At 47.3% G+C, this 27,108-nt stretch overlaps 1 protein-coding gene and 1 pseudogene across 1 annotated transcript; one reads left to right on the top strand and one right to left on the bottom strand.

Annotated features, from left to right (window-relative positions):
• Positions 1 to 877: 877 nt before the first annotated feature.
• On the bottom strand, positions 878 to 25,685 carry FAM89A (family with sequence similarity 89 member A). Its single transcript, XM_070364637.1, has 2 exons — positions 25,352 to 25,685; positions 878 to 7,265 (listed from the first exon to the last, which is right to left on the bottom strand). The coding sequence occupies exons 1-2, from the start codon at positions 25,622 to 25,624 to the stop codon at positions 7,002 to 7,004; spliced, it is 537 nt and encodes a 178-aa protein (XP_070220738.1). The 5' UTR covers positions 25,625 to 25,685; the 3' UTR covers positions 878 to 7,001.
• LOC138986116 (short coiled-coil protein B-like) lies at positions 16,469 to 17,143 on the top strand (annotated as a pseudogene).
• Positions 25,686 to 27,108: the final 1,423 nt, after the last annotated feature.

Raw genomic sequence — 27,108 nt, 5'->3', positions numbered from 1 at the left:
GAAGGTGATACATAAATCATATCAATCCATTGAAAATGATCAATGTGTGTGACCAGGCACGTATCTGCACTGGAGTGTGCCTTCTGCCCTGGGGGCATGTTCCCTCTCCTCCTTCCACAGTTGAGGGAGAGACATTCAAGTTGCACATCTTCTACTGGGCTCCTTCCAACTCAAGGTCCCAGCACACTGGAAGTGCTTCAGCCCGGGTGCTTGAGCTGGTGTAAATTACTGCTCAATGACATGGTCATTCAGGATGTGTCTTGATACTAGCTTGTTGAGAAAAGTCACATGGTGTATGACCCCAGGGGAAAATGAGTTGAATACATCTTTGCTAGTACTGGATTTGCCATAAAGTTCCTTCGGTTTCCCCCACAACAGCCTATGGGGGGAATTGATAACGAACCTTTTGGCCAACCCAGTATTTCTGCCAGGAAGGCAGAGGGGGATCAGCCCAGAGTACAAGCGCTCAGTGGGCACGCTAGGGACACACAGTAGCTGCAGGTGGAGTCTGGTGAGCGAGTACCCTCCTCATTCTGCAAACTCACCTCCATCTAGATTCCTGGGGCATCCCTGCACATGACACATCAGATGAATGAGTGCTCTTCCCAGCCTGCCCTCCAACCTCAGATCCCCATGGTTTTCTTACCATTGTGCTGGACTTGGGGATTTCAGAGTGCTCTTGTCTAAGGGCTTCCCTGGTGGCTCAGACAGTAAAGCGTCTGTCTGCAATGCAGGAGACCCGGGTTTGATTGCTGGTTCGGGAAGATCCCCTGGAGAAGGAAATGGCAGCCCACTCCAGTATTCTTGCCTGGAAAATCCCATGGATGGCAGAGCCTGGTAGGCTACTGTCCATGGGGTCGCAAAGAGTCAGACACGACTGAGCGACTTCACTTCACTTCACTTGTCTCTAACACAGATGATGTTCTAGAGGCCATCTTAAGTAGTCTCCTCTTTTGCCCTTTCTCCCTGAGCCCACCCTGGCATCTTATCACCCTGAGGACAGGACAGACAGAATGAAAGGTAAGCTGCTCTCTCCCCTAAATCCCGAAACAGAGCAGAGCTAAGTCCTAACTCTTCTTCTCTGATTCTATGCCCTTGTAAGACAGGGAAGTGCTCTCAGGTCATATGGTGACTGTGCTTTAACCATGTCTATTTCTTTCTCTCTTTATTTTAAATTGGAGCATAATTGCTTTACAATGCTGTGTTGCTTTCTGCCATACAACACTGTGAGCCAGCCGTAAGCATACACACATCCCCTCCACCTTGAACCTCCCTTCCACCCCCAACACTATCCCACCCCTCTTCGTTGTCAGAGTATAATCTCCCCGTTATGCAGCAGCTTCCCACTAGCTATCTGTTTTTCATGTGGTAATATACATGTTTCAGTACTACTCTTTCCACTTGTCCCACTCTCTCCTTTCCTCTTTGCATCCACAAGTCTGTTCTCTATGTCTGCATCTCTATTTCTGCCGTGCAAATAGGCTCATCAGCACCATTTTTCTAGATTCCATATATATGTGTTAATATACAATATTTTTCTATTTCTGACTTACTTCACTGTGTACAACAGGCTTTAAGAGCCTGTACAACCATGTGTATGTCTCACACAAGTACTCCTCCCACCAAAATCGGCCTTCCCATTATCAGCGGTTTCTGTGTTCCTGGGACCTCAATGGCCATTGACTTTCATTAGTGCTTCCTTCTTGGAGATGGAATGGAGAGCAGGGAGAGGGGTCTCTGAGCTTCCACCTGAGGCTGGCAGTGTGTAATTCTCTCGTCTCCTTGCCCTCTCCTCGTACAGGCACCTGCCTCTCTAGGGTCATAACTCTTCCTTACCTATGACTGCTTTCTGCTTTTATTTGGCTAATTTTGCTTTGGTCATGTATTTAATAAGGGTTTTTGCTCAGCATTCCATAGATACTCAACTGGCTTGTGCAAGTTCTTCAAGGAGTCAAGAGAATCAGGCTGGAAGCTGGGTATCCAGGGACCTGTTTTTCAGTTAACTGGAGGCCAGAGAAGTGGGGTGGAAAAGCAGGCATCCTCATCACAGTTGATTAGAACAAAGGCATCGGGCAGGCTGTTGACACCCTCTCCAAAGCCCCCACTAGGTGCTCGGCAGGCCCACACGGCCCCAAAGCATTTTCACCCGTGACATTGACGCAGCAGGTGTCAGCTGTTCTTCAGGCGTAACCTCCAGATGCTATCTTCTAACATGAGTTCTGCTACCTCCATATGTAACAGGCTTGGATACATGTCTGTGAACTGAAAGTACAGTCCATGAGGACAAGGTGGGACAGGCTTGGGCTTTTACTTGCTGGGCCTGCAAATCCTCTGGAGCAGCAGCACCTCCACCCCCCTCAACTGAGCCCCGAGAGCGCTTCCATGATCTGAGGTCTGCAGAATGTGCTGGCCCAGCCTGCGCCACTCCCTACCCCGCCATCTCCTTTGCATTTATTTTGTACCAAAAACAACACTGAGAAGTACTCTGTTGGAATACTCTCTGCTGGAGGAGTGGCCGTCCCACATGCATTTGTACCGAAGAAGACAGGGCCCTGGCCGCTGCCCGAGCCACACGGCCCACTCCCCACACTGCAGGGTTGTTTTAAAGGTCACGTGTCCTCCTTCACCCAGCCAGCCCTTCAGGTACCTTCGACTCCCCCAGTGCCCAGGCCAGACCACTGGGTTTCCTGCTGCAGGAACTGGGAGTTGGGAACAGCAAAAGGGATAGTGGTCTGGGGTGGGGGCAAGCACAGCCTAGACTGTGGGAAGGTCCAATTTGGGCCCACTGAGTTGCACTGGGAGTCTTCACTTTGCCCCTTTCTTGAGAGCAAATAACACGGCAGAATCACCTGGGTGTTCTAGTATATAGTATTTTAGTAAAATGCTATAAATAAAATATATTTTAGTGTATTTTACACACATATGGGCTTCCCAGATGGCTCAGTGGTAAAGAATCTGCCTGCCAATGCAGGAGACTCAAGAGACGTAGATTCCCTGAGTCGGGAAGATCCCCTGAAGGAAGAAACAGCACCCCACCCCAGTATTCTTGCCTGAAAAATTCTAGACAGAAGAGCCTGACAGGCTACCATCCAGGGGGCCGAAAAGAGTCAGATATGACTGAGCACACACACATACACACACACAAGGTTACAAACACTGAAGTAGCATTTGTCCTTGTTTTATAACACACACACACGTATGAAGAATTCTAATTTGCAAAAAAAAGATGGGACTCAACTGCCAACTTGCCTACAGTGAAATGATGCTGGTTGCTTTCAGTCACACATACACTCGGCATATACTTATTACCACAGACTCTGAAAGAAATATGGCCTGTGCGTGTAGAAGTTAGACCAAGACCCTGCAGAATGCACTACACAACAAATCATTAAATACTAAAGCTCTGTGATGAAAGTGAAGGGGCTAGACCAGTCTCCTTAGGTTTCACGTTATTCCTGCACCTGCTTATGCCTTTCTTTTTTTTTTTTTGCGACCCCATAGACGGCAGCCCACCAGGCTACCCCATCCCTGGGATTCTCCAGGCAAGAACACTGGAGTGGGTTGCCATTTCCTTCTCCCCGCTTGTGCCTTAAACGTAAAGCACGAACTGCATCTGAGAACTGCAGCTCTGCTGTTATTTAGCCATGGTCTTAAGTAAGTGGCTGAATCCATTTATAGAAATGAAAGCGTCTTATGAACACACACAGTACTGCACATAAATGATTTTGGAGAATTTGTTTACACCATTCCTTCTTACTCTGTCTCCTGAAGAACTCACTCACTCTCCAAAGCCAGCTTAGATGTTATCTTCACCAACATCCTCAAGTAGTAGCTGAGTCTTCTAGGACTCAGCGGTCCATGGTACTTGCCCCGTCATAATACTTGCCGTCACGTACGAGGCTATTTGTGGAAGTGCAACATCTGCCAGACACTCTTCGTTATTCACCTGTTCTTGCTGCCTGGATCAATGTGATCCAGAAAAATGCTAGACAAATGTTCGGTGAATGAATGACATCACCCTAGGTTACACAGAAATGAAAGCAAGGAGCCAGGTTGGTTAACTGTGACTTCCACTGGGCACATAACAAGAACAGTATCATCTGTGAATTCCAAGACTTAAACTAGCAACAATTCTGAGTTCATTGCACTTATGCCTAGAAAGCTGAAAGTGTTTAACTACTATGGATGTTGCCTTCAAAGTAATTCACAATTTCTTCAGCTTTCATCAGGTAACATTGGATGGCTTTATCACCTACATTTCTCTGCTGGTCACCGAGTACCAAGACAGACCAATTCTGAACTTAGGTAATGATTTATGCCAGGTAGCAAAAAAAGACACTGATGGAATTTATTTTCTAATCATCTAAGGCACCTTTGTAGAAGGGTCTATTAGAAAACATTTTACAATCTGGGGAATTTTAATACTCCTTGCTAAGCAATACTTACAGCAGTACACTACCTGTGGAGTAAGAGAAAGTTTGGGGTGGTTTATATATTAATACATTTCAAGCAGAGCATTAGCCACCACAGTGGTTTACATGTATACACCACTTCACTACAGGAGCAAGGAAGGTGTCAGCCCAACAGGAAGGGAAGGGTCCCTTGCTCACCTTGATTCATCCCACCTTACACTCTGACATACTTCCTGCCTTCAGAGACTCACAGGCACCATGAGTCACCGCAGGTCTAGGAGCCAGAGGCAGCAGACAAGGGAATGCCTGCACTCTGAATCAGAGGGCTCCCAGCCCTGCAAGCCTGGCTCTCTGAGAGGACAGTGGCCGGGGTTTGGGGCAGGCCAGGCAGTTCTTCAGTGCTGCAGGGGGGGCACCACAGCCCTCTCAGAGCAGCTCTGTTGGTGCTGGGCTAACTTAAAGCAGCATTCTTCTGGAACTCTGTGAAGAAGAATCGTCTACACAGGAGGAATCTTGTCAAGGTGCATGCAGGACCTGGGGCAGAAGGCCGGGTGGGGTGAGACTCTGTACCACATTGCCGGTGATGCCTGCTCCCTGGACACTTTGAACTCTAGACCGTAACTAGATCTACATGAGAATCACCTGGGTGACTTTTAGAACCACAGGGATGCTCAGGCCTCACTCCTTACTAATTAAATCAAAATGATGCTGGAGAGGGGACAAGGGCAAGGGGGAGTCTTAATCTAGGCTCAATACTGTCCTGGGCTTCCCTGGTAGCTCAGTGGTAAATAATCTGCCTATCAATGCAGGAGACACGGGTTCTATCTCTGAGTTGGGAAGATCCCTGGAGAAGGAAATGGCAGCCCGCTCCAGTATTCTTGCCTGGGAAATGCTATGGACAGAGGAGCCTTGTAGGCTACAGTCCATGGGGTCACAAAAGAGTCGGACACGACTCAGCAACTAAACAACGACAACAAACAATATTGTTCTAAAAGTTCCCCCAAGCATTTTAGTGTGGTCAAGGTTGAGGTCAGCTGGTCTTGGGTTCAACTCATGTGAAGAAGGGGCCAGCCTCAAAGAAAGAGGTCCCAGCAGACAACCAGTCGTCACCTGGTTTTGTTGCTGTTGTTCAGTCACTAACTTGTGTCCGACTCTTTGCAACCCCATGGACTGCAGCACACCAGGCCTCCCTGTTCTTCGTCATCTCCCAGGGTTTGTTCAAACTGTGACCACTGAATCAGTGATGCCATCCAACCATCTCATCCTCTGTCACCCCCTTCTCCTTCACCGGGTTTTACCACTTTCAATTTTCCCCACCAGTCAGGCCACATGCTAAAGGCAATCTACTGCCACCCCTCATTTCAGTGACCATTTGCAACATAGAAAATGAGCAGAACTCTTCCTCCTCTGCCCCTCACCCCAGCTCCCGACACAGAGTTGTGTGCATAACAGGCTGTTAACAGGCTGATTAACAATGGTGAGTTTTCCTTCCTCACTCTGACGCAAAAAAGGTGCTAATAAAGCAATTATTGCACCAAAGAGAAGAGGAGCAAGGGGTCCAGAGTTTGCAATGACTGAACAGCACTGAGCCCTAAGTATGTTGCAGTCTACTGATAAAACAACATTAAGGATGGGCCAACAGAGGAACAGAGCTTCTTTCAAAATTCTTAATGGCAAGTGAGCAAACTGCAGTTTTCTTTCAGTCATTGATTGGATTCAATGCGTTCAAGTTATGAAAGTCAGACCAAAATAATATACAACCACAGATAGTTTAGCCTTTTATCTTTACTTTTAACCTACAAAGTGTAAAGTGTTCATAAAAGATTTTAATAAATATAGTAAGGCTTCAGGTGATCACCGTATTGAGTGGAAGTTTGCCGTCTAACATACTACAGCTGATACCCAGAATCTTTAAAACCAAAAACGTTCACCACCTTACAGTGAATGATACACATCGCTTGCCCGTTTTGTCTCCCAGCTCGAGGTATCTCTGCACTGTCTTCCACCCATCTCTGATGCACAGAGAAGGACACAAAATATCTGGACAGGTTCAGAGAATGCAAGTCTCTTGATTGGTGTGGCCTGAAAGGTTTACTTTCTTAGTACACTTTTTTTTACTGAGTCCCCTGGACAGTTAGTAATGCAGCTTACAAATAAATAAAGCTCAACCAAGTGGCTTTGAAGCTCATGAAACAGCAAGAAAGGCAGCAGAAGGTCCTGAGGAAGGCCAGTAGTGAAATGTGAGCTCTCACACACTGCAAACCCGAAGCAAACCCCACCAGCAGAAAGTAACTAGCTATATACAAGTTGTTTCACCTTGCCCAGAATACGAGAGGTCTTCTCCAGGGATCTTCTCATTATTCTCTCAGTATAAACCCTTGGCCACAGGGTCTCAGGACCGGGGTGTGAGGAGACTGCTGAGCACCTCCAGATCACTCAGCAGAAAGTGGCCCTCCAAACAGACCGCGGCCCCCACGCCCAGGCACATCTCCCCGCCTGCAAATTAAGCTGGCAGTGCTGGTCCCACAGGCTCGAGGACGGCCCACAGAAGAGAAGCCCGTGCTGACAGTGGCCTGCCTCCTGCATCCTTTAGATGGACTCCAGGATCCAGTCGCCGCTGGGGAGTGGGGAGACGGGCAGCGTCAGGTCCCTTGGGGGGCCTCGCTCCTTCCCATCCTGGAGGGAGTTCTGCTCCTGGAAATATTCGTCCTCCTCATCAAAGAAGCCGTTCTCCAGAGCATAAGTGCTGTCTGGGCTGGCCGCTGCCTGGCAGGCTCCCTTGTATTCCTGGATGGACTCATAGAGGCTGTACAACTGGCAGAGCAAGGACATGTCCAGCTGTCGGAGGCCAACCTTGAGGGAAGGGGCAGGGAGGTAAAAGCAAGAAGTCAGCAACATAGTGGAATCTTAGCGGTGCTCTCAGTCAGCAATCTGCCCGTGCCGGCATGTTCTTTCCACATGGCCAGTGACTCAGAGCATCACTTGAACGCTCTGGCTCTTCAGTTTTGAGAAAACCTTAATTATGCAATGCCCACACCTCAGACGTGACCCAACACGTCAGGGAACGACCACATGTGTGGGGCAGCGAGCCTGGCCTGCAGAACATCGCCTGGTGATCTGGCCTGCCCTGCAGAGCAACAGCCTTGCACATTTTGAAAGCCCCAGCCAGCTTCACTTTGGACACTAAGATGCAAGGGTGTCATCTCTTCCTGCTACGATCAGATTCAAAGAAGACCCCCACGTGCTCTGTGCTTCCTGGAGCAACAGTCTCTTTAATAGAACCAGCAGCTCAGCAGTTAGGGTCATACGCTGCCCCCTGGAGCACCCACCCTCCAATCAGCTGGGTCTCCAGACTCACAAGGAGTCAGACTCCCTCTCCTTTGGAGAAGAGGACATCTTCTCCTAAGATGGCTGTGGGGTCACTCCCCAGAGAGAACCACCGAATAAGCCTTAGTAAGACCTGGGCCTCTACAGATTCCCCTGGGAACTATTTCCCCAAGTGATAACAGAACAAAGAACATTTCAAAGTCACACATTCATCTTTAAGTTCCTCCCTCCCCCAGGGGCCCATCCCAGGGAAAAGAGAACAGTCAGGACAGGAAAATGCATCAATCCCAGAGACAGAAGGGTTAATTCATCTAGAAATGCAGCGCAGACCAGCGCATCTACTACTCTCTCCAGTGCGTGAGAACCACTCTTGTGAAGCCTGCAGACTCTGACTCCGACCCAGGTCCAGGGCCACTGGGAATGGGGACGCCGAGCAAGCTGCTGAGCAGTCAACCTCAGGGACTCTCAAGATGGGAAACTCTAAACAGATGCCAGGAGACCTGCCCTGCACCCTTCTGCTTCTGGGCTCTCGAGCAAGTTATTTATCATCTCTATGCCTTGATGATAAAAGGAAATAATTTCTCTTAATTTATTGGGAGGATTAAATGAACTATCAACTATTTTAATAAACAGCAATCACATGTCTCCCACATACCAAGCACTGCACTAAAGCACTCAAGAAGCACGGAAAAGAATACGCACACACACAGGGAACAGGTGTTTTTTTCAGTCTAACTTTATTGAGGCTTTCAATGGCTAAGCTGAAGATCTCTCTTGGTAAATGTCACAGTGCACTTGAAAATATGTGGGCTATTTTCACATATCTTTTGATACAGATGTCTAACATAATTCTACAGTGATATGAGAACAGACTGTATGATTTCAATACCTTTAGACCATGAAATCTTTGCACCTTGTTTTATGTCCCCGGATATGTTTCAGTGTCTCCTAGTTTACACTGTATGAGAACTTGAATAGAATTTGTATCCTACTGTTGTGTGAAAATTGTATAAATCTGAATTATGTTGAATTGGTTCACAGTGTTTTTTCTGGTCTACTATATCCCTCTGCTTCTCTGTATATTTATTCCATTAATTTTTGAGAGTTTGATATTAAAACTCCAACTAAAAAGCTTAATTTATCTACTTAAAAAATAATTGTAATATATAGTGGTGTGTGATGAAAGTGAAAGAGGAGACTGAAAAAGTTGGCTTAAAGCTCACATTCAGAAAACTAAGATCATGGTAATCAGTCCCATCACTTCATGGCAAATAGATGGGGAAACAGTGGAAACAGTGGCTGACTTTATTTTTCTGGGCTCCAAAATCACTGCAGCTCCAAAATCATGCTTGCAGCAATGAAATTAAGACACTTACTCCTTGGAAGGAAATTTCTGACCAACCTAGACAGCATATTAATAAGCAGAGACATTACTTTGTCAACGAAGATCTGTCTAGTCAAGGCTATGGTTTTTCCAGTAGTCTTGTATGGATGTGAGAGTTGGACTATAAAGAAAGCTGAGTGCAGAAGAACTGATGCTTTTGAACTGTGGTATTAAGACTCCTGAGAGTCCCTTGGACTGCAAGGAGATCCAACCTGTCCATCCTCAAGGAGATCAGTCCTGGGTGTTCATTGGAAGGCCTGATGTTGAAGCTGAAACTCCAATACTTTGGCCACTTGATGCAAAGAACTGACTCATTTGAAAACACCCTGATGCTGGGAAATATTGAGGGCAGGAGGAGAAGGGGATGACAGAAGACAAGATTGTTGGATGGCATCACTGACTCAATGGACATGGGTTTGGGTGGACTCCGGGAGTTGGTGATGGACACGGAGGCCTGGGTGCTGTGGTTCATGGGGTTGCAAAGAGTTGGACACGACTGAGCAACTGAACTGATAGTGGAACTATATGTAACCTTGTTCTGTATTTTCCAAGTATCCTGTAAATGTGTTATCACACTTTAATAATTTAAAAAATAAAAATTAAAATATATTTTAAAAATTATTAAAAATAAATTAAATATTAATATATTTTTAAAAGAAACACAGAACATGTCAAAGGATCTAGTCTTTATAATTACCCAGCAATGATATTTTCTACACAAGAGAAGCTATCCGGTGACAAGACTAAATTCCAGGTCACTCTTCACACCGTCAACCACTCTTATTCACCAGCGACCTCTCTGGTACAGCTGAACAGACCACGGAAACGAGCCGTTCACACTGATCTGGCGTGTTAGCCAAGACACTCAAAAGGAAGACCCAGACAGGGAGAGAGGCAGATCCTGTTGTTTCTGGCGTGATTCCTGTCGTTCCAGAATTCCTTCTATGGTAGAACTTCTAAAGAAGCTGTTCCCAGGAAGAGACTTCCGGCACGCTGGGGGCGTGGCCTCCAGGCACGCTCCGCCCCAAGGCATCCTACTCTCAAAAGTTAATTGGCTATTTTGTTGTTGTTAAGTTGCTAAGCCTTGTCCGACTCTTTGTGACCCCAAGAACAGCAGCCCACCAGCCTCCTCTGTCCATGGGATTCTCCAGGCAAGAATACTGGAGTGGGTTGCCATGCCCTCCTCCAGGGGATCTTCCTGACCCAGAGATCAAACCCGAATCTCTTATGTCTCCTGCAATGGCAGGTGGGTTCTTTACCTCTAGCGAACCCAAAACTGTAAAGGAAAAAGTAGTAGAGCGATGTGCTATCGGCCCAGGTCTGCCACTCTCCTGGACCACTGGAGGTGGGCACAGGTGACTGCAGAAGCCCGGACTTCCCTCAACGCCGTGCTGCCCCGACTGCGGCTACGGGTTGTTCTCCTTAGGTGCTCAAGTGTCCGAGGCATTCCCAGGCCTATGTGGGAGACGCACAGGCTAGGAGTTGGATCATAACCTGGACCTTTCTGCACTGTGGCGGCCGGTGACTCACAAAGCTGCCTTGTCATGGGGCGGAACGCTGGCCTAGAAACCAAGTCTGACCCACCTAGGAATACAGCAGAGCCCTATACACGCCTGTTACACAAGGCAACAGATGCCAAGGGTTTGGACTAATTTGACAGGGATTTAAACACAGCACATGTGCACGCCCACAGCCTGGCTTCTCAGGGCCTCCTTCTTCAGACATGAGATTCAGCTTCCTCTGGTTCACCAGCAACCCTCCAGATTAGCCAGGAGGACAGGAGTTAAGAACATACAGGAGCAATCTAGCTTCCCACCCAGGACACCTCTTCCCCTGCTGAGGTAGTTTAAACATTTTCACCTGAATTTTCTAGAGGTAAATTGAAAATCCCTAGGCGGCATCCCATAATCTGACCTGGAACAATTCTCCCTGTGCCTCCTCCACCGGTCAGTGAGGTCCCTTCATCCTGATTGTCCCCTGGCTCTGTTTTTTTTTTTTTTTTAATAGCATCAGATTCATTTTATTTAATTCTCCAAGTTTTTTCCTTACCTTTTTAAATTTTTTTAAATTGGAAGATAATTGCTTCCCACTGCATCCCAGGCTTCCCAGGTGGCCCAGTGGTTAAGAATCCGCCTGCCAATGCAGGAGAGTCGGCTCGATCCCTGATCCAGGAAGATCCCACACACCATGGAGCAACTAAGCCCATGCGCCACAACTTCTGAGCTTGTGCTGTAGAGGCTGCAAGCCTCAACTACTGAAACCCTAGCGCCCTAGCGCCCACGCTCCACAATGAGAGAAGCCAGTGCAGCAAGAAGCCCGCACACCGCAACTAGAGAAAGTCCGCATGTGGCAATGAAGACCCAGCGCAGCAACAAATAAATAAGTGTATCTATTTTTTAAAGTGCAACACCTCCTCTTCTGACTTGGATGGACTCAGTCACCAGTGCTCCTCACCTTCCCTCACCGTCTCTGCCTGTCTCATGGCGATGACCACTCTCTACCTTTGCTGTGGGTGCACATGGTCTTCCTTCTACTTGAGGACATGCCCAGAAGGCATGGACCCATCTCCCCCTTGGGTCCCTCAGCACCCAGTGCAGACCCTTGTGGAGGAAACTCAGACAGTGGTGACCAAGGGAAAGCTATAGAGACCCCGATGCCCTCCCAGATTACATCTGGTGGTGAAGTGGCCTGGCAGTGGGTTTGGGATCCACAGGCTCCTGGCTCCACCCCAAGGTGCCCCTGAGGAAAGCCACAGGCCACATGGTTCTTGCCATGTCATCAGAAAAGCACTCACCTCTTGCCTGACAGGAGAAGAGACAAACGCAGATTCCTTCCTGAGTGCTCAGTGCAGAGCCAACAGCTGGGAGGCAGGGACAGAGAGCAGGCTCTCAACAGGAGGGCATGAGGCTCGGGGGTGTGGGAAGCAGAAAGAAGGCCTGGCCACAGAACTAAACTGCAGCTACATTTTAGGACATGATTAAATCACCCACAAATAAGAACTTCTCATCTTTCCGGAAAAAAAGCGGGCAGAGGCAGGGGCACACACCCTCAGCAAGCCCACTAACCCTCACCTCTGTCCTCATCCCGCTGCAGAAGCCCGTCACCTTAGTGATGTGTTCCCTAAAGGACAGGCGCTGAGTCACAGCTGCATTCAGAAAACACAGCTCTTTCCTGAACACCCAGTTGAAAAATTCAGACAGCCTCATTTTAGAAAAGTACAGAATTCTTAGACCCTGTAATTTGTAGCCCCTTGCTGTAGACTTCTGAGACAATCAAGAACAAGCCACTCATCTCCAAGCTTTAAACTGCTGGCCTGACTCCTTCCTCTCTCTGTTCAGGCTTCCTGCTTCCTTCCTGATCGTGTCCCACAAACAGAGCTCCCTGAAGCCCGCCTGCTGTACACACAGGTGGCTCACTCATTCCCAGCATCTCCAACAATAGGGCCAAACAATCCTGAACCACCCTCAAAACAGTTTCAAAACTCACAATGGGCTGGCCACATGTATCCACCTCAGACAGGATGGTGGTTCCCAGCTGGGTTTCGGGTCACCAAGTCTCTGAATATCCCTGGAAGGTGATGTTAAGGAGGAAGTTCTTCCTGACTTTTAGATGATAATAGAAATGTTACCATTAGGATACGAGGCTTAGGAGATGAAAGAGAACTGTGGTGGGAAATTAACTGATTGAAAACAAAGCATCATGAAAAATTTTACGAAGTTTTTAGGAGTAAAAAATATACTTAAGAAAAATAGTCTGTTTTATTTAAGAAGCTAAAAGCCACCAGGGAAGCCCAAAAACAAAAGTTGGGGGTAATTCTCGTGCTTGTACAAAGCTCTTTTATGTCTCTCTTTTTCAAGAGACATAAAAGCAACTTTTTCTGAAATATAGCAATGAGTAGAAAACAAGATAAACATACGAGGAGATGGTCTTACTTACCCAGGTCCATATAGGAAATTGGGCCCAGGGTGGGGGAGGGGAGTAAATCTGGTGCCAGCACAGTCTAGTCCCAGTGGTCACACTGGGGTCACACTGGGGTCACACTGGGGGCACTCTGCAATGAGCTTCTCCCGTGCCAGTCCACTATTTCCTCCTCCTGTGATTCCTCAACCATAAGATGAAAGATACCCCACCTCACATGGTACAAGGGATGCATAGGTCTGAAGTTAAGCTACAGAATCAGGAACAGGGGGCCCCAAAATATGGAGACAGATGCAGAAAAAGTCTGGTGGGTGAACATTTAGTTTGAAACGTAATGGATGATAGAAACTTGACTGAAAAAATTATAGTCATACAATAAAAGGGTTTCTGTAGTGGCTCAGTGGTAAAGAATCTGCCTGCAATGAAGGAGACCCAGGTTTGATCCCTGGGTTGGGAAGATCCCCTGGAGAAGGAAATGGCAACCCATTCCAGTATTCTTGCCTGGGAAATCCCATGGACAGAGGAGCCTCGTGGGCAATAGTCCATGGGGTCGCAAGAGTCAGACATGACTTAGCAACTGAACACACACACACATACAATAAAAACCAGGCAGTTACTTAAAAGAGCAGCTGTCTAAGTACAAGAGTAGGACATTGACCAACGCACACCATTAGGCACAAAAGTTCAAGGTACAGAATAGTACGCTGAGTAGGACCTCACTTTACACATTATCCATACACACATGCAAGCTTTTGACTAGAAGAGAAAATGTCTGTGAGCAGAATTCACTTCTGCAAAGTGGGACTGGATATTTACAGCCTTCTGTACTGCTAAACTTTTTTTCCAACAAGCATGTTACTCTTAATTTTAAAAACTAGTTATAATAAAGTATGTAACTTATGTGCATTGCTAGTAGGGCTACACACTTGTAAAACCTCTCAGCAAGACTCACTGGCAATATCTATCAAAAGCCTTAAAATATCATGTAACTTTTAACCAGCTAACCAGTTCATCGCTAGTGACTCTGGAGTAGAAAATCTCAGCTATACACAAATAGGTAATCCTCATCCTTGTTTTGTGAAGTAGGTGTGGATTCTGTTACCATGAGGAAACTGAGCCCTGAAAGATGCAGGCCCTTCACTGACAGCAGGGGCTGCAGCCGGGTGGTAGGGCTCCAGCATGCGTGCCCGACCATCAGCCTGCACTGCCCACACAGACTACGCTGGGAGAGGGCGCCATGTCAGCTGGGGGCAGCAAGCTGTTGAGATCACAAGCGACTCTTCTTATTAGCTTTTATGAATTTTCTCTGGTGGCTCAGATGATAAAGGACCTGCCTGTAATGCAGGAGACCTGGGTTTGATCCCTGGGTTGGGAAGATCCCCCGGAGAAGGGAATGGCAACCCACTCCAGTATTCTTGCCTGGAGAATCCCATAGACAGAGGACCCTGGTGGGCTACAGTCCATGGGGTCCCAAGAGTTAGACATGACTGAGTGACTAACACTTTGACTTTCGCCTTTCTGAGTTTTCCAGATTTTCTACTATGAATATGTATTAACTCATAATGAACCTTTAAAAACATAATAAATGGCTTGTAAATTTATTTTAGACAATACTATTAGTAAATGCCCCAAATTTAATGAGTGTCTAGTATGCATCCGCAGGACTGGAATGTAATTAAAGATCGCAGTGACTTAATGGATCATAACCTGATTTCTGAATAAAGGATGTGTTGACAGAACGCTGACCTGCATACTGTTTAAAAAAAGAAGACCAAAGAGAAAAGCTTCATCAGTGTTGATCTAACAGAGAAAGAGCTATGAACTCAGCTGCCTGAGCTGGCCGGAGATACTCCTGCAGGAACCCAAGCTCCCAGGTGAACTGTGATTCTGGGCTCCCTAAGCAGGCTTCCATCAGTCACTCGGCTCCTCCCCAGGGGGTATGCGTGTGTCAACCTCATCTCCTGTTAACGCTGCAGCCCCACCGAGCTGAGGACTGCCTCAAAAGAGCCCTGGTGATTCAGAGAGAGCAAGCAGACCAGGTCCTACACCTGAAGGCGCCCACGCCGATGGATGGAGCCCATTCTGCAGCTCAGCAGTGCAAGTGAAGACATCCTTGTCCATCTCTAACCTACAACAATGGATGTACCAATGAAGCCCATTTCCTCTCATTCTGCCCTACGCAGAGAAGGAAAAAGAAAAAAAGCAATTGACCACTGTCTAAGACATGTCTTTGCACATTCCTTTACTTTCTTTCCCAATTACAAAAATAAAATATTCTAACTGTATTAAAAATTCAATGGCTCATAATTATACAGTCTTCCCTAATTTCACATCCTAATGCAGCAGTCTTAAAGTGTTTTGGTCTTGGTTGGGACCCCTTGAGACTCTTAAAATTACTGAAGGTCCCAAAGAGCTCCTATTTATGTAAATTATACCTATCAATAGTTACCTTATTAGAAATGAAAATTGAGAAACTGTCATATAAAGCCATTCAAAAACACGACACCCACTGCTAACATATATCACATTTTTATAAATGAGATTGTGTAAGAAATCTTTTTAATGTCTGGCTTATCTTCTTCTGTACTTGATCTCTCATAACATGCTCTTTTGGTTTAAATAAACCTGGCCTCACATAGATATGTACTTGGGAAAAAGGAGTATTTAAACCACCTTTCAAGTTAACAGTGGATATTATTGTTTGGCACCATCCTTAAGCTGGCTCCAGTGTGGAATTTGAAACTATGCCAATGAGCTTTTAACACTGTTTCATTAAAATCCACCAGTCTTGCATTTTGAATGGATCTTTTAACCATGCACCAAGCATTAGTTATATGAAAAATGTGGAAAATTGATTCACTCAATGTAGACCTTCCAAATATTGATATATTTCCTTAGGTACTATTTTGGAAAGTCACATTTGCCCATATGATCACCATCTAATTATGGACACTCCCACAAAAGGATTTGGGAACCCATAGGTGTCCTCAGACCATAATTTAAGAACTACTATTCCAAACACATCCACTTTTAGCTGTTTAGCATACCTCCCTCAAGACACAATGCACATACAAATGTATATATATACTGTTTTGTAATTTACTTTTCCAAACCTTGAACACCTATGTTCATTTACATAGTTACCACATTCTTTTCAACAATTGTATAATATTCTATCACTGTTATATATTATTATTATAGAATACTACTATATATCACTGCAAAAGATATTCCTACATAAGTACTGTTACTCCCTTGGGTGACTATTTCTGTAAGAAAAGTTTTTAAAATTATGAAAATGAAATTGCAGGGGAGAAGGCAGAGAAGGGAAATGGGATACTTTCCTTCCAATCCCTCAATTCTGGGATCACAAACAGTGGACTATTCATCAAGGATGTGTCAAAGGCCTGAAAGTTCATTACTTAAGATGATGAATGCACACATGAATGCAGTTGATTCTAAAAATCAAGTGGGACTAGAGGAAAAAGCATGACTTAACTAATGACACATGGGAATTCAACACCCATTTGAAGGTTAGTTTGCATTTTGTCATTTTCTTGAATGATAACTAATTGAAATTGCCTCTCTGTGAGAGTAGATTCAGTAAAGGAAGAAAATCTGAAGCTAAAAATCAGGAAACCAAGTTCTTGGACAATAAACAGAAAACTTCATGTCAGTGTCTAGTGTTTTTAGACAACTGACATAAAAAGCAAGAGAAAGGGTTGGTGTCCACACGATATTAAAGGCCAGTGGCCATCCCCAGTCTCCTTTGACCAAGGCCAACCAAGAATCCTACATTAAGAGCTAACACTCTTATTCCAGATGGCACTGCATGGGCTTGACTTGAGATTGGCCTCCAACCATAAGCCCATTTAAAGACTCAAACCCCCTCTCTGAGACCCTGTTGTCTTGTATAGGGTGAAGACTGAACTCTGCGGGGATCTGGGCTATTCAAGTTCATGGCCGTCTCCCAGTTTCTAGTTCACCACACAAGGCTGTCAGGCATTTAGGTGTTGTCTCAACTAAAATTAAAAGACCCTTACTCCTAGGAAGAAAAGCTATGACGAACCTAGACAGTGTATTAAAGAGCAGAGACATCCCTTTGCCAACAAACAAAGGTCCATACAGTCAAAACTATGGTTTTTCTAGTAGTCATGTACGGATATGAGAGTTAGACCATAAAGAAGGCTGAATGCTGAAGAATTGATGCTTTCAAATTGTGGTTCTGGAGAAGACTATTCAGAGTCCCTTGGACCGCAAGGAGATCAAACCAGTCAATCCTAAAGGAAATCTACTCTGAATTTTCATTGGAAGGACTGATGCTGAAGTTGAAGCTCCAATACTTTGGCTACCTGATGGGAAGAGCCAACTCACTGGAAAAGACCCTGGTGCTGGGAAAGATTGAAGGCGGGAGGATAAGGGGGCAACAGAATATGAGATAACAGGATGGCAGCACCGACTAGATGGACATGAGTTTGAGTGAGGCCCAGGAGATGGTGAAGGCTAAGGAAGCCTGGAGAGCTGCAGTCCACGGGGTGGCAAAAAGTTGGATACAACTTAGCGACTGAAAAACAACTAAAATGCGGGAAAGTTAAGTGTTGCTGCTCTCAGGAATCAAACCGTTTTTCTCAGATTCAATTCTTCACCCAAACCATTGCAGTTCAGGAATTCAAAAGTTCTGTGTGGACAACTTCCCACTCACAGGTGGGTGACCAAAGCAACTATTGGATAGTTTGAAAAAAAGAAAAAAATGAGGCAGAGAGTTTTCAAAGTTACTATTTAGAAAGGTGCTGCTGATGGTTTGAGAAGTGGAACTCAAGAATCCTCAGAGATCTACCATCTCCCGCCTCCATGTCTGAGGCTCTCTTTCTGTCTCTACACTTTCATATGACGCTTCTGAGGACCTAATAAGCTTGATGAGCTAAACTTACAGGGCTGCTGGGCAGTGGTCTCTGAAGAACCCTGCAAGGAAAGATGTGTGCCAGGATCCCTGTGGACTCTGAGAGTCACGTGTGTGCTTCAACCACATGCAAGGATTTGAAATGCCAACAAAGATCCTCTGAGCCAAGCTAGCCTGTCAGCATACCAGATAAAAATCTTTCAAACTGTGGGGCCCTTGAGGCCAAAGTATTTTTATCCAGAAAGAGGTCTGCAGGGAATAAAATTGGTACAGCCACTATGCAGAACAGTATGGAGTTTCCTTAAAAAGCTAAATAGAGAGCTACCATAGCACCCTGCAGTCCCACTCCTGGGCATATATCCAGAGAAAAACATGATCTGAAAGGATACATGCACCCCAATGTTCACTGCAGCACTGTTTACAATAGTCAAGACATGGAAGCAACCTAGATGTCCATCAACAGAGGAATGGATTAAGAAAATATGGAACATACACAATGGAATATTACTCAGCCATTAAAAAGAACAAAATAATGCCATTTTCAGCAACATGGATAGACCCAGGGATTGTCACACTGAGTGAAGGAAGGCAGACAGAGGACAAATATTGTACGACATCCCTTATAAGAAAGTGGAAGTGTTGGTCACTCAGTCATATCTGACTCTTTGTGACCCTATGGACTGTAGCCCTCCAGGCTCCTCTGTCCATGAGACTTCCCAGGCAATAATACTGGAGTGGATTGCCACACCCTCTCCCAGGGTATCTTCCCAACCCAGGACTGAACCCAGGTCTCCTGCTTTGCAGGCAGATTGTTTACTGTCTGAGCCACCAGGGAAACCCAACATCCCTTCTATGTGAAATATAACATGATACAAATGAACTTATTTACAAAACAGAAAAGAAAACTCACAGCCTTAAAGAACCAACTTATGGCTGTGGGGTGGGAGTGTGGGGAGAATGAGGGGAAGGGACAGTGAGGGAGTTTGGAATGGACATGTACACTGCTATATTTAAAATGGATAACCAGCAAGGACCTACTGTATGGCAGATGGAGCTCTGTCAACGTTATGTGGGAGCCTGGATGTGAGGGGAATTTGGGGGAGATGGATACATGTGTATGTATGGCTGAGTCCCTTCACTGTTCAGTTGAAACTATCACAACACTGTTTTGTTAATCGGCTATACCCCAATATAAAATAAAAAGTTAAAAAAGAAAAAATATTTAAAAATACTAGATATCTTATATTTTGGCTGTCCAGCAGTAGCCCCCCTGCTCCATTTCTGCAAACTCGTCTTTCTTTTAGGGATGCCCAGCCCTGTACCCCATCTGCACAGTCACACCACTTTAGTAAATAAAACACCATCTTGGCCTCAGTCACCAATAGCTGTCCAGACGCCCCAAGCTGGGCCCACTGGTATTCTTCCACACAGTATTTCCAAAGTGGCAGTAAGAAGCATGGCTGAAACTGGGAGTGTGGACACTGTAGACAGTCACATTCCAAAATGAAGGGGTGGGGGGAAGGAGGGTAAAGAAGATTACAGTAGCCTTCCTGGGTTCCCCACCAACCCTGGTTCTAGTCTGCCTCTGTACACATCCAGCCCTACAAGGCTCTCCTTTTGCAAGAGCTTGTTCAAACTGAGTCTCTATTATTAATAAAGTCTTCAGACATGAAAAGTGGCACATGGTCTAAACTACAGCAAGCGTACTCCTGTAAAGATGCCCACCTCTGCTAGATGTTATAAGCTCCTTAACACCTGGAGAGTTCAGCCCTATATCCTAGTTCAGCTCTGTATCCTCTACAGCACTTTATAACCACCAGACATGTGGCAAACATCTGTCTGATACAATCCAAATATACTCTCTGATGTTGGGGAGGGTGGGCGGAAACAATCTGAACTTCTTGTTTTAAAGGATGCTTTCAGGTCTAAAGAGCAAAAAGCATCTGTCTGACCCTCACAGCTCTCCAAATGGGCTCACTTGGGGAGGGGAAGGAAGCTCACAATGGCACAGAACTTCAGAGTAAGCCCATTACTAGCACAGGAAGTGCTGAAACTCCAGCGGACATCAGGACTCTCAAAGCAGAGCAGGGCGTCACCCACACAGGCGCCCCTCAACACCAGCTCCCTGTGTTATGCCCTGATCATCCGGCAATCAGTTATCTGCAGGCCAGGCTCTGCCAGCCTCCGGCTCCACGTTCTGAAATGTTTAACATACCCTTCCACTGATGCGACGGCAAACCACCTTCCCCCATAAGCAGCCACTTCTCCTGACTCCCTTATTGCTGTGATGACCCCCACTTTCCCAATGATGAATGACTAAAGTTATTACTGCCACATCAATGGCACTCCATGAAGTTCGACATTTTAATATACACTGACCTAGAAAATACTTGCAACATGTGCCCCCCGCCCCCCGCCCCCGCCATAGCAGTAAAACCCTATGATTTAACAGGGTCTTGGAGCCAGACACGTCTGGCTGAGATTGTCACATTAGGTGAGCTACTTAAATTCTGAATCCCATTTTTTAAAATGTAGGCTTTCAGTATCTACCTCATGGAGAAGTTATAAAAATCAAATAAGATGATGTAAGGAAAACTTTACCCTATGCCTACCAGGAGATATCCCCAAATAGTAAAGTGATCAGGTGCTAGGACTGTAATTTTTAAAATATTATTTATTTATGGCCGTGACACATCTTGTTTGCCTCGAGGACTTCTCTCTAGTTGTGGTGCTTGGGCTTCTCGCTGCAGTGGCTGCTCTAGTTGCTGGGCACGGGCTCTAGCGCATATGGGCTTCAGGAATTGTGACATGTGGGCTCAGAGGGTGCAGCCCCCCGGGGTCTAGAGCACAGGCTTAATAGTCATGGCACACGGGCTTAGTTGCTCTACAGCATGTGGGATCTTCCCAGATCAGGGATTGAACCTATGTCTCCTGCACTGGCAGGCAGATTTTTTACTACTGAGCCATTAGGAGACAGAAGCAGAAGATATTAAGAAGAGGTGGCAACAATATACAGAAGAATTATACAAAAAAGATCTTAATGACCCAGATAACCACGATGGTGTGATCACTCACCTAGAGCCAGACATCCTGGAATTCGAAATCAAGGGGGCATTAGGAAGCATCACTACGAACAAAGCTAGTGGAGGTGATGGAATTCAGTTGAGCTATTTCAAATCCTAAAAGATGATGCTGTAAAAGTGCTGCAGTCAATATGCCAGCAAATTTGGGTCACAGGACTGGAAAAGGTCAGTTTTCACTCCAATCCCAAAGAAAGGCAATGCCAAAGAATGTTCAAACTACTGCACAATTACACTCATCTCACATGCTAGCAAAGTAATGCTCAAAATTCTCCAAGCCTGGCTTCAACAGTATGTGAATCGTGAACTTCCAAATGTTCAAGTTGGATTTACAAAAGGCAGAGGAACTAGAGATCAAATTGCCAACATCCATTGGATCATTGAAAAAGCAAGAGAATTACAGAAAAACATCTACTTCTGCTTTATTGACTATGCCAAAGCCTTTGACTGTGTGGATCACAATAAACTGTGGAAAATTCTGAAAGAGATGGGAATACCAGACCACCTTACCTGTCTCCTGAGAAATCTGTATGCAGGTCAAGAAGTAACAGTTAGAACTAGACATGGAACAACAGACTGGTTGCAAGTCGGGAAAGGAGTACGTCAAGGCTACATATTTTCACTGTGCTTATTTAACTTATACTCAGAGTACATCATGTGAAATGCTAGGCTGGATGAAGCACAAGCTGGGTCAAGATTGCTGGGAGAAATATCAACAACTTCAGATATGCAGATGACACCACCCTTACAGCAGAAAGGGAAGAAGAACTAAAGAGCCTCTTGATGAAAGTGAAAGAGAGGAGTGAAAAAGTTGGCTTAAAACTCAACATTCAGAAAACTAAGATCATGGCATCCAGTCCCATCACTTCATGGCAAATAGATGGGGAAACAACAGAAACAGAGACAGACTTCGTTTTTTGGGCTCCACAATCACTGCAGATGGTGACTGCAGCCATGAAATTACAAGACACTTGCTCCTTGGAAGAAAAGCTATGACCAACCTAGACGGCATATTAAAAAGCAGAGACAGCGCTTTGCCAACAAAGGTCTGTCTGGTCAAAGCTATGATTTTTCCAGTAGTTATGTTTGGATATGAGGATTGGACTATAAAGAAAGCTGAGCACAGAAGAACTGATGCTTTTGAAGAAGCGTGTTGGAGAAGATTCTTGAGAGTCCCTTGGACTGCAAGGAGATCCAACCAGTCAATCCTAAAGGAAATCACTGAATATTCATTCATTGGAAGGACTGATGTTGAAGCTGAAACTCCAATACTTTGACCACCTGATGTGAAGAACTGACTCATTGGAAAAGACCCTGATGCTGGGAAAGATTGAAGGCAGGAGGAAAAGGGGATGACAGAGGATGAGATGGCTGGATGGCACCACCAACTCGATGGACATGAGTTTGAGTAAGCTCCAGGAGTTGATGAAGGATAGGGAAGCCCGGCATGGGGCAGGCAGTCCATGGGGTCGCAAAGAGTTGGACTTGATTGAACGACTTATCTGAACTGAGCTGAGCCATCAGGGAAGCTCGACTGTAATTATTAATTGTTTTGCTTAGGGGCACTTTCCATTAAAAAACTTATTTCTGGGGGCTTCCCTGGTGGCTCAGTGGTAAAGAATCTGCCTGCCAATGCAGGAGACTCGGGTTCAATCCCTGGTCCAGGAAGATCCCACATGCCGCAGAGCAACTAAATCCGTGCACCAGAACTACTGAGCCTGTGCTCTAGATCCCAGGAGCGGCAACTTCTGAGCCCGCGTGCCGCAACTCCTGAAGCCTGAGCACCTCAGAGCCTGTGCTCTGCAAGAGAAGCCACCATAGTAAGAAGCCCTCTCACTGCAGCTAGACAGTAGCCTACGCTCACCACAACTAGAGAAAAGCCAGCACAGTCAAAAATAAATAACATAAATAAAATTATTAAAAAAAAAGTCATCTCTGGCTCTTTATCATCACCATCCTGACTCTGATATTTACCCAGCAAGGCCTGTGGATTCTATTTCAATGAAGTGTCTCCCACGTGATTCTCGTTTCACATTCCGGGATCCCCAGGCTGCTGCAGGCTCTCATCTCTCCAAGCACATCTCCAGTACCTCCCAAGCTCAGCCAGCTCACCCCTCTAAGCACCCTGCTTTCACATTAACTCTTCGAAGCCAGTTCTCCCGCTTTACCTGTTCCTTTGCTACTCTTGAGGCCTTCCTCAGCCCACTTGGCCCCAACCCGTCCTCTCAGGTGGAATGTCCACACCTGCCCTATTCCAACGGGAGCGCACGTCAGTCTGCATTTTCTACCACCCGTTCTCTTCTTAAAATGCAGTCGCATTCAGAGGGCTTCCACACTACTGCTCCTGTGTGCTCGTATAATTTTTAAAAAGGAACTAACTACATTCTGCCAGGACTTCTTGTTAGTTCCCTGGGCATAGATTTGACCTAAGGCCTTCAAACTAAATAGATCAACAGACTACTGGGCAGATAATTCAAGCACAAACTCTCAATTCTAATCTTGCAAGCCCACACCCCCACTCCTGTGGGAGCCTCAGTTTGAAGCGACCACTCAGACCCCACTGCCCTAAGTTAGTAAATCTCAAAAAGGCAAAAAACCCCAGAGTACTCCTAAAGACTTTGTGACATTCCTTGAAAGGGACTTGTCAAGGCCTGTAGCCATGTTTTGTCTTTATCTCAGCTAAATATCAGACGGCTGTTTTTTTCTTGTGTTTCCGATAGGCTGAGAGAGAGCTCTGGTCCAGGGCATAATTAGAAGGCCGTGACTGTACTTCAGTTGCACCAGGAGGGACCTGGAAAAACACTTTTGGGAACAGCATGGTTACTCCCAAGTTACCACTGAGGAGTGTGCAAGACTCCAGAGCATGTTTATAAACCAGAGAGAGCTTCACAGGGGGAGTGGCCTGAGGTTTTCCTGTCTCTGGTCTCTTAAATTAACCAGGATGAGTCTTCCTATTTCACCCTCTTTATTTATGCTGCATCCAAGTTCAGACTCTAAACATACTGGGTGTAGGCTTATCTAATGAAATTACAGCTTACCAGCTGTGCAATCCTGGTGTTGATTAATGCTGATTAATAAATAAAAACAGTTGGCTTGAAATTTAAGTCATTCTGTAAGAAGCTTAGAAAATCTTCTCAGGGAGAACTGGAAATCACTTCAGTGGCAGCCACAGAGTGGGAAGACAATACTGAATTGCTTAAAAGGTGTTAACGCTGTTTCTAGATTTAATTCTTACTTTTCAGGACAGATATTTTCCCGAAAGAAATGCAAAATTGAATTTTTCTAAATAATATAGTAATATACTAAAAGCATATTTAAAGGATTCCTATTATAAATTTAGGTGCCAACTTATTTGGGGGGACAAAAATTTTTTTCATATATTAGATTTCCTTAATAAAGTACTTATCTGTAGGGGGGAATCTGCATTAGGTAAAAGGAAAGGGCAAATTCTAAACAGAGAGAGTGGCCAAGAAAGGTGATCAGAGGCCTGCAGGAGCGTTAGACGGTTTTTCTGTTGTCTTCTGAGCTGGCCTAACCCTGGAGAAAGCTGGAGACCCTTGAGCTGCTTTCGGCTTCACTTTAACTCATTAGTCCTACTCCACGAACACCTAACATACTTCCCAACGACCGAGAAAAACTAAGCCCCATTGTTTGCAGCCCAGGCACAACCTGAAGAACCCACATGGACTTCACCCACACGGCGAGGACTCCACCGCCCCAATCCTCTCTAGCGGGCTTGGGGAACCGGCCACCACGCGGAGACTATCAGGGTGAGCGGCCACCGGCATCTGCGGGCAGGAGCCGCTCCGCTGTAATCCGATTCTGCACGCGCCCTGGGCGGGGGGAGGGGCGAGGGCTGTTCCAATCCGCAGTCTACACTCGCGAGGACAAAAAGCTGTTCTCTTCAGGGCAGGAAAACACAATTGCACACAGCTCTTAAGCCCGCGGGCGCAGTGAAGGCCGCCCCCCGACCCCGGGAGATGAACTGCCCCCTGGGGAGGGGTGACCAGCCGCCCCCGGCCCGAGGCCAAGCGCTAGCCCCACGCAGCCCCTTATGGGTCTCTGAGCCAGCTGGGGCCGGACGAAGAGCGCGGGGTCTCCAGAAACTGCCTTTTGAAAGGGGTACCTCCCTGGGCGAGGGTCCAGTAGTGGGCACAGAGAGGACAAGCAAAACGGGGTAGTTGAGAGGGCAGTGTCCCTCTTTACGCGTCGGAGCCTGGGGCCAAAGAGCCTGAGACGGGCGGGTGGCGCGGGGACTTCCGGCGAACTTTCCCAGAACGGCGAGCCCGGCTGGAAAGGACCCCCGCTCCGGCCCGCGGACCTCCCTTACCATCTCCTTGCGCAACAGGGCCAGCGCGGCGTCCAGGTTGGGGGGCTTGGCGGGCAGCGCCGCCGCCCTAGCCCCGCCGCCTCCCGCGCTCCCGCGGCTCAGCTCGTCTTGGATGCGCGACTTCTGCGCGTACAACCTCTCCAGGTGCCTCCAACCCCCCGACGCGCCGCCGCCCGACGCCGAGTGCAGCAGCCCGCTCAGGCTCTTGGGCAGCGGAGGCAGCCCGTCCACCCGCAGCCCGCGCACGGAGCCGGCAGCCCCGGCTCCGCTCATCCCGTCCGGCCTGACCGCACGCTCTCCGATCCGCAGCCGCCGCCACCGCCGCCTGGGGCCCTTGCTCCCCAGCCCGCCCCCTTCCCGGGGGCGCTCCGCCCACTTCCCCTCCCCACCTCGCTGCCCCGCCCCGATCCCCGCCCCTCCCCACGCCTCTCCCTGCGGCCCCGCCCCGCCCCTCTCCGTGCCCCCGCCCCCCACGCCCCGCCCCCTCTCAGCGCCCCCTCCCTGCGTCCCCTCCCCACGCCCCGCCCCCATCCGCGCCCCGCCCCGTCCCCTCCCGGGCCCCCCTCCCTGCGTCCCTGCCCCGCCCCCTCCCCGTGCCCCCTCCCCGTGCCCCCTCCCTGCGTCCCCGTCCCGCGCCCGCGCCCTCTTGGCGCCCCACCTCCCCGGCTTTCCTGCGGCTCCGCCCACTCACCCTCCACCCCTGCGCCCATCCCCGGGCCGGTCCCTGGCTCACCTTTAGCACCCCCTGGGACTCTCGCCTGCCGGCCCTCCTCGTGGAGTCGAGCCCTGCCCTGGCTGCCCCACTCCCGGCAAGGTGGGCTCCGCCACCAGACCCCAAAGCTGCTTCTAATTACTGATAGGCGAGGGTCACCTCAGATGCGATCTGACAAGGCCAGTTGGTGCGGCGAATCGGGGTATAAAGGCTCCCCCTCGGGGCAGGCAGGACGTCGGGGAGGTTTGGTAGTGCTGGGATCGCGCCCGCGGTTACGGTCCTTAGAGGCGGCGTGGTCGCAGCCGACGGGGTCCGCGGAGACCGCGGGGAAGGAGGCGGGGCTCTGGCCACGGGAACCTACCGCACCCCACCCCCGCTCCCGCCTGTCCGCGAGGGCTGAATCTAGACCGCCTCCTGCTAAGTGTGACTTCCTGCCGGGAGATCTGGGGCCCCCAGGCTCGGGCTAGTCACTAGTTCACTCGAGGGCCCACAGGCCTTCTCTGTAAATGGCAACGTCCATACCATTGTCCGTACCGACAGCAGCCAAAAGGAGCGCTGAGTCAAGAAGAGCTTGGCCAAGAGGAGCCAAGAGTCATCTTTGGAAACCTCAAAATGCGACCAAACGTGTCCTTCAACCTGGCTACTCTGAACACAACTACTCTGAACACAAGAGTAGTTCTCAATGGAAATGTTAGGAGAGTGAAGAAAAGGATTATATCTCAGAAACTATTCTTCAACTCTGAGGCAAAAACAAATACCATTCACATCTCAGAGAGGGAGAGAAAAGAAAGAAGGCTCTATCTTTTGGAGGAAGAATAAAAATGACAGATGTTACAACCAGATTAGAGACAGTGAAGATAAGAAGTTAAGACCGATTTGCAGACAGCCTCACTGCAGATTAAAAACGAATGCGTATATAGAGAAGGGATACATTATAATGTCTACTGTTGGCTTTCGTTATAAAAGGGACTTAATTGTTCTAAATGCATTCGATGGGATCACAATTATAAAGTGTTCTGAACACTCTCAGACATTAAAGAGCCCC

This window comes from Bos mutus, chromosome 28, assembly GCF_027580195.1.
Source record: "Bos mutus isolate GX-2022 chromosome 28, NWIPB_WYAK_1.1, whole genome shotgun sequence".
In the NCBI taxonomy this organism is placed as follows: Eukaryota; Metazoa; Chordata; class Mammalia; order Artiodactyla; family Bovidae; genus Bos; species Bos mutus.
Note: the sequence above shows the minus strand (reverse complement) of the source record. Positions and strands in the feature narration are given on the sequence as shown.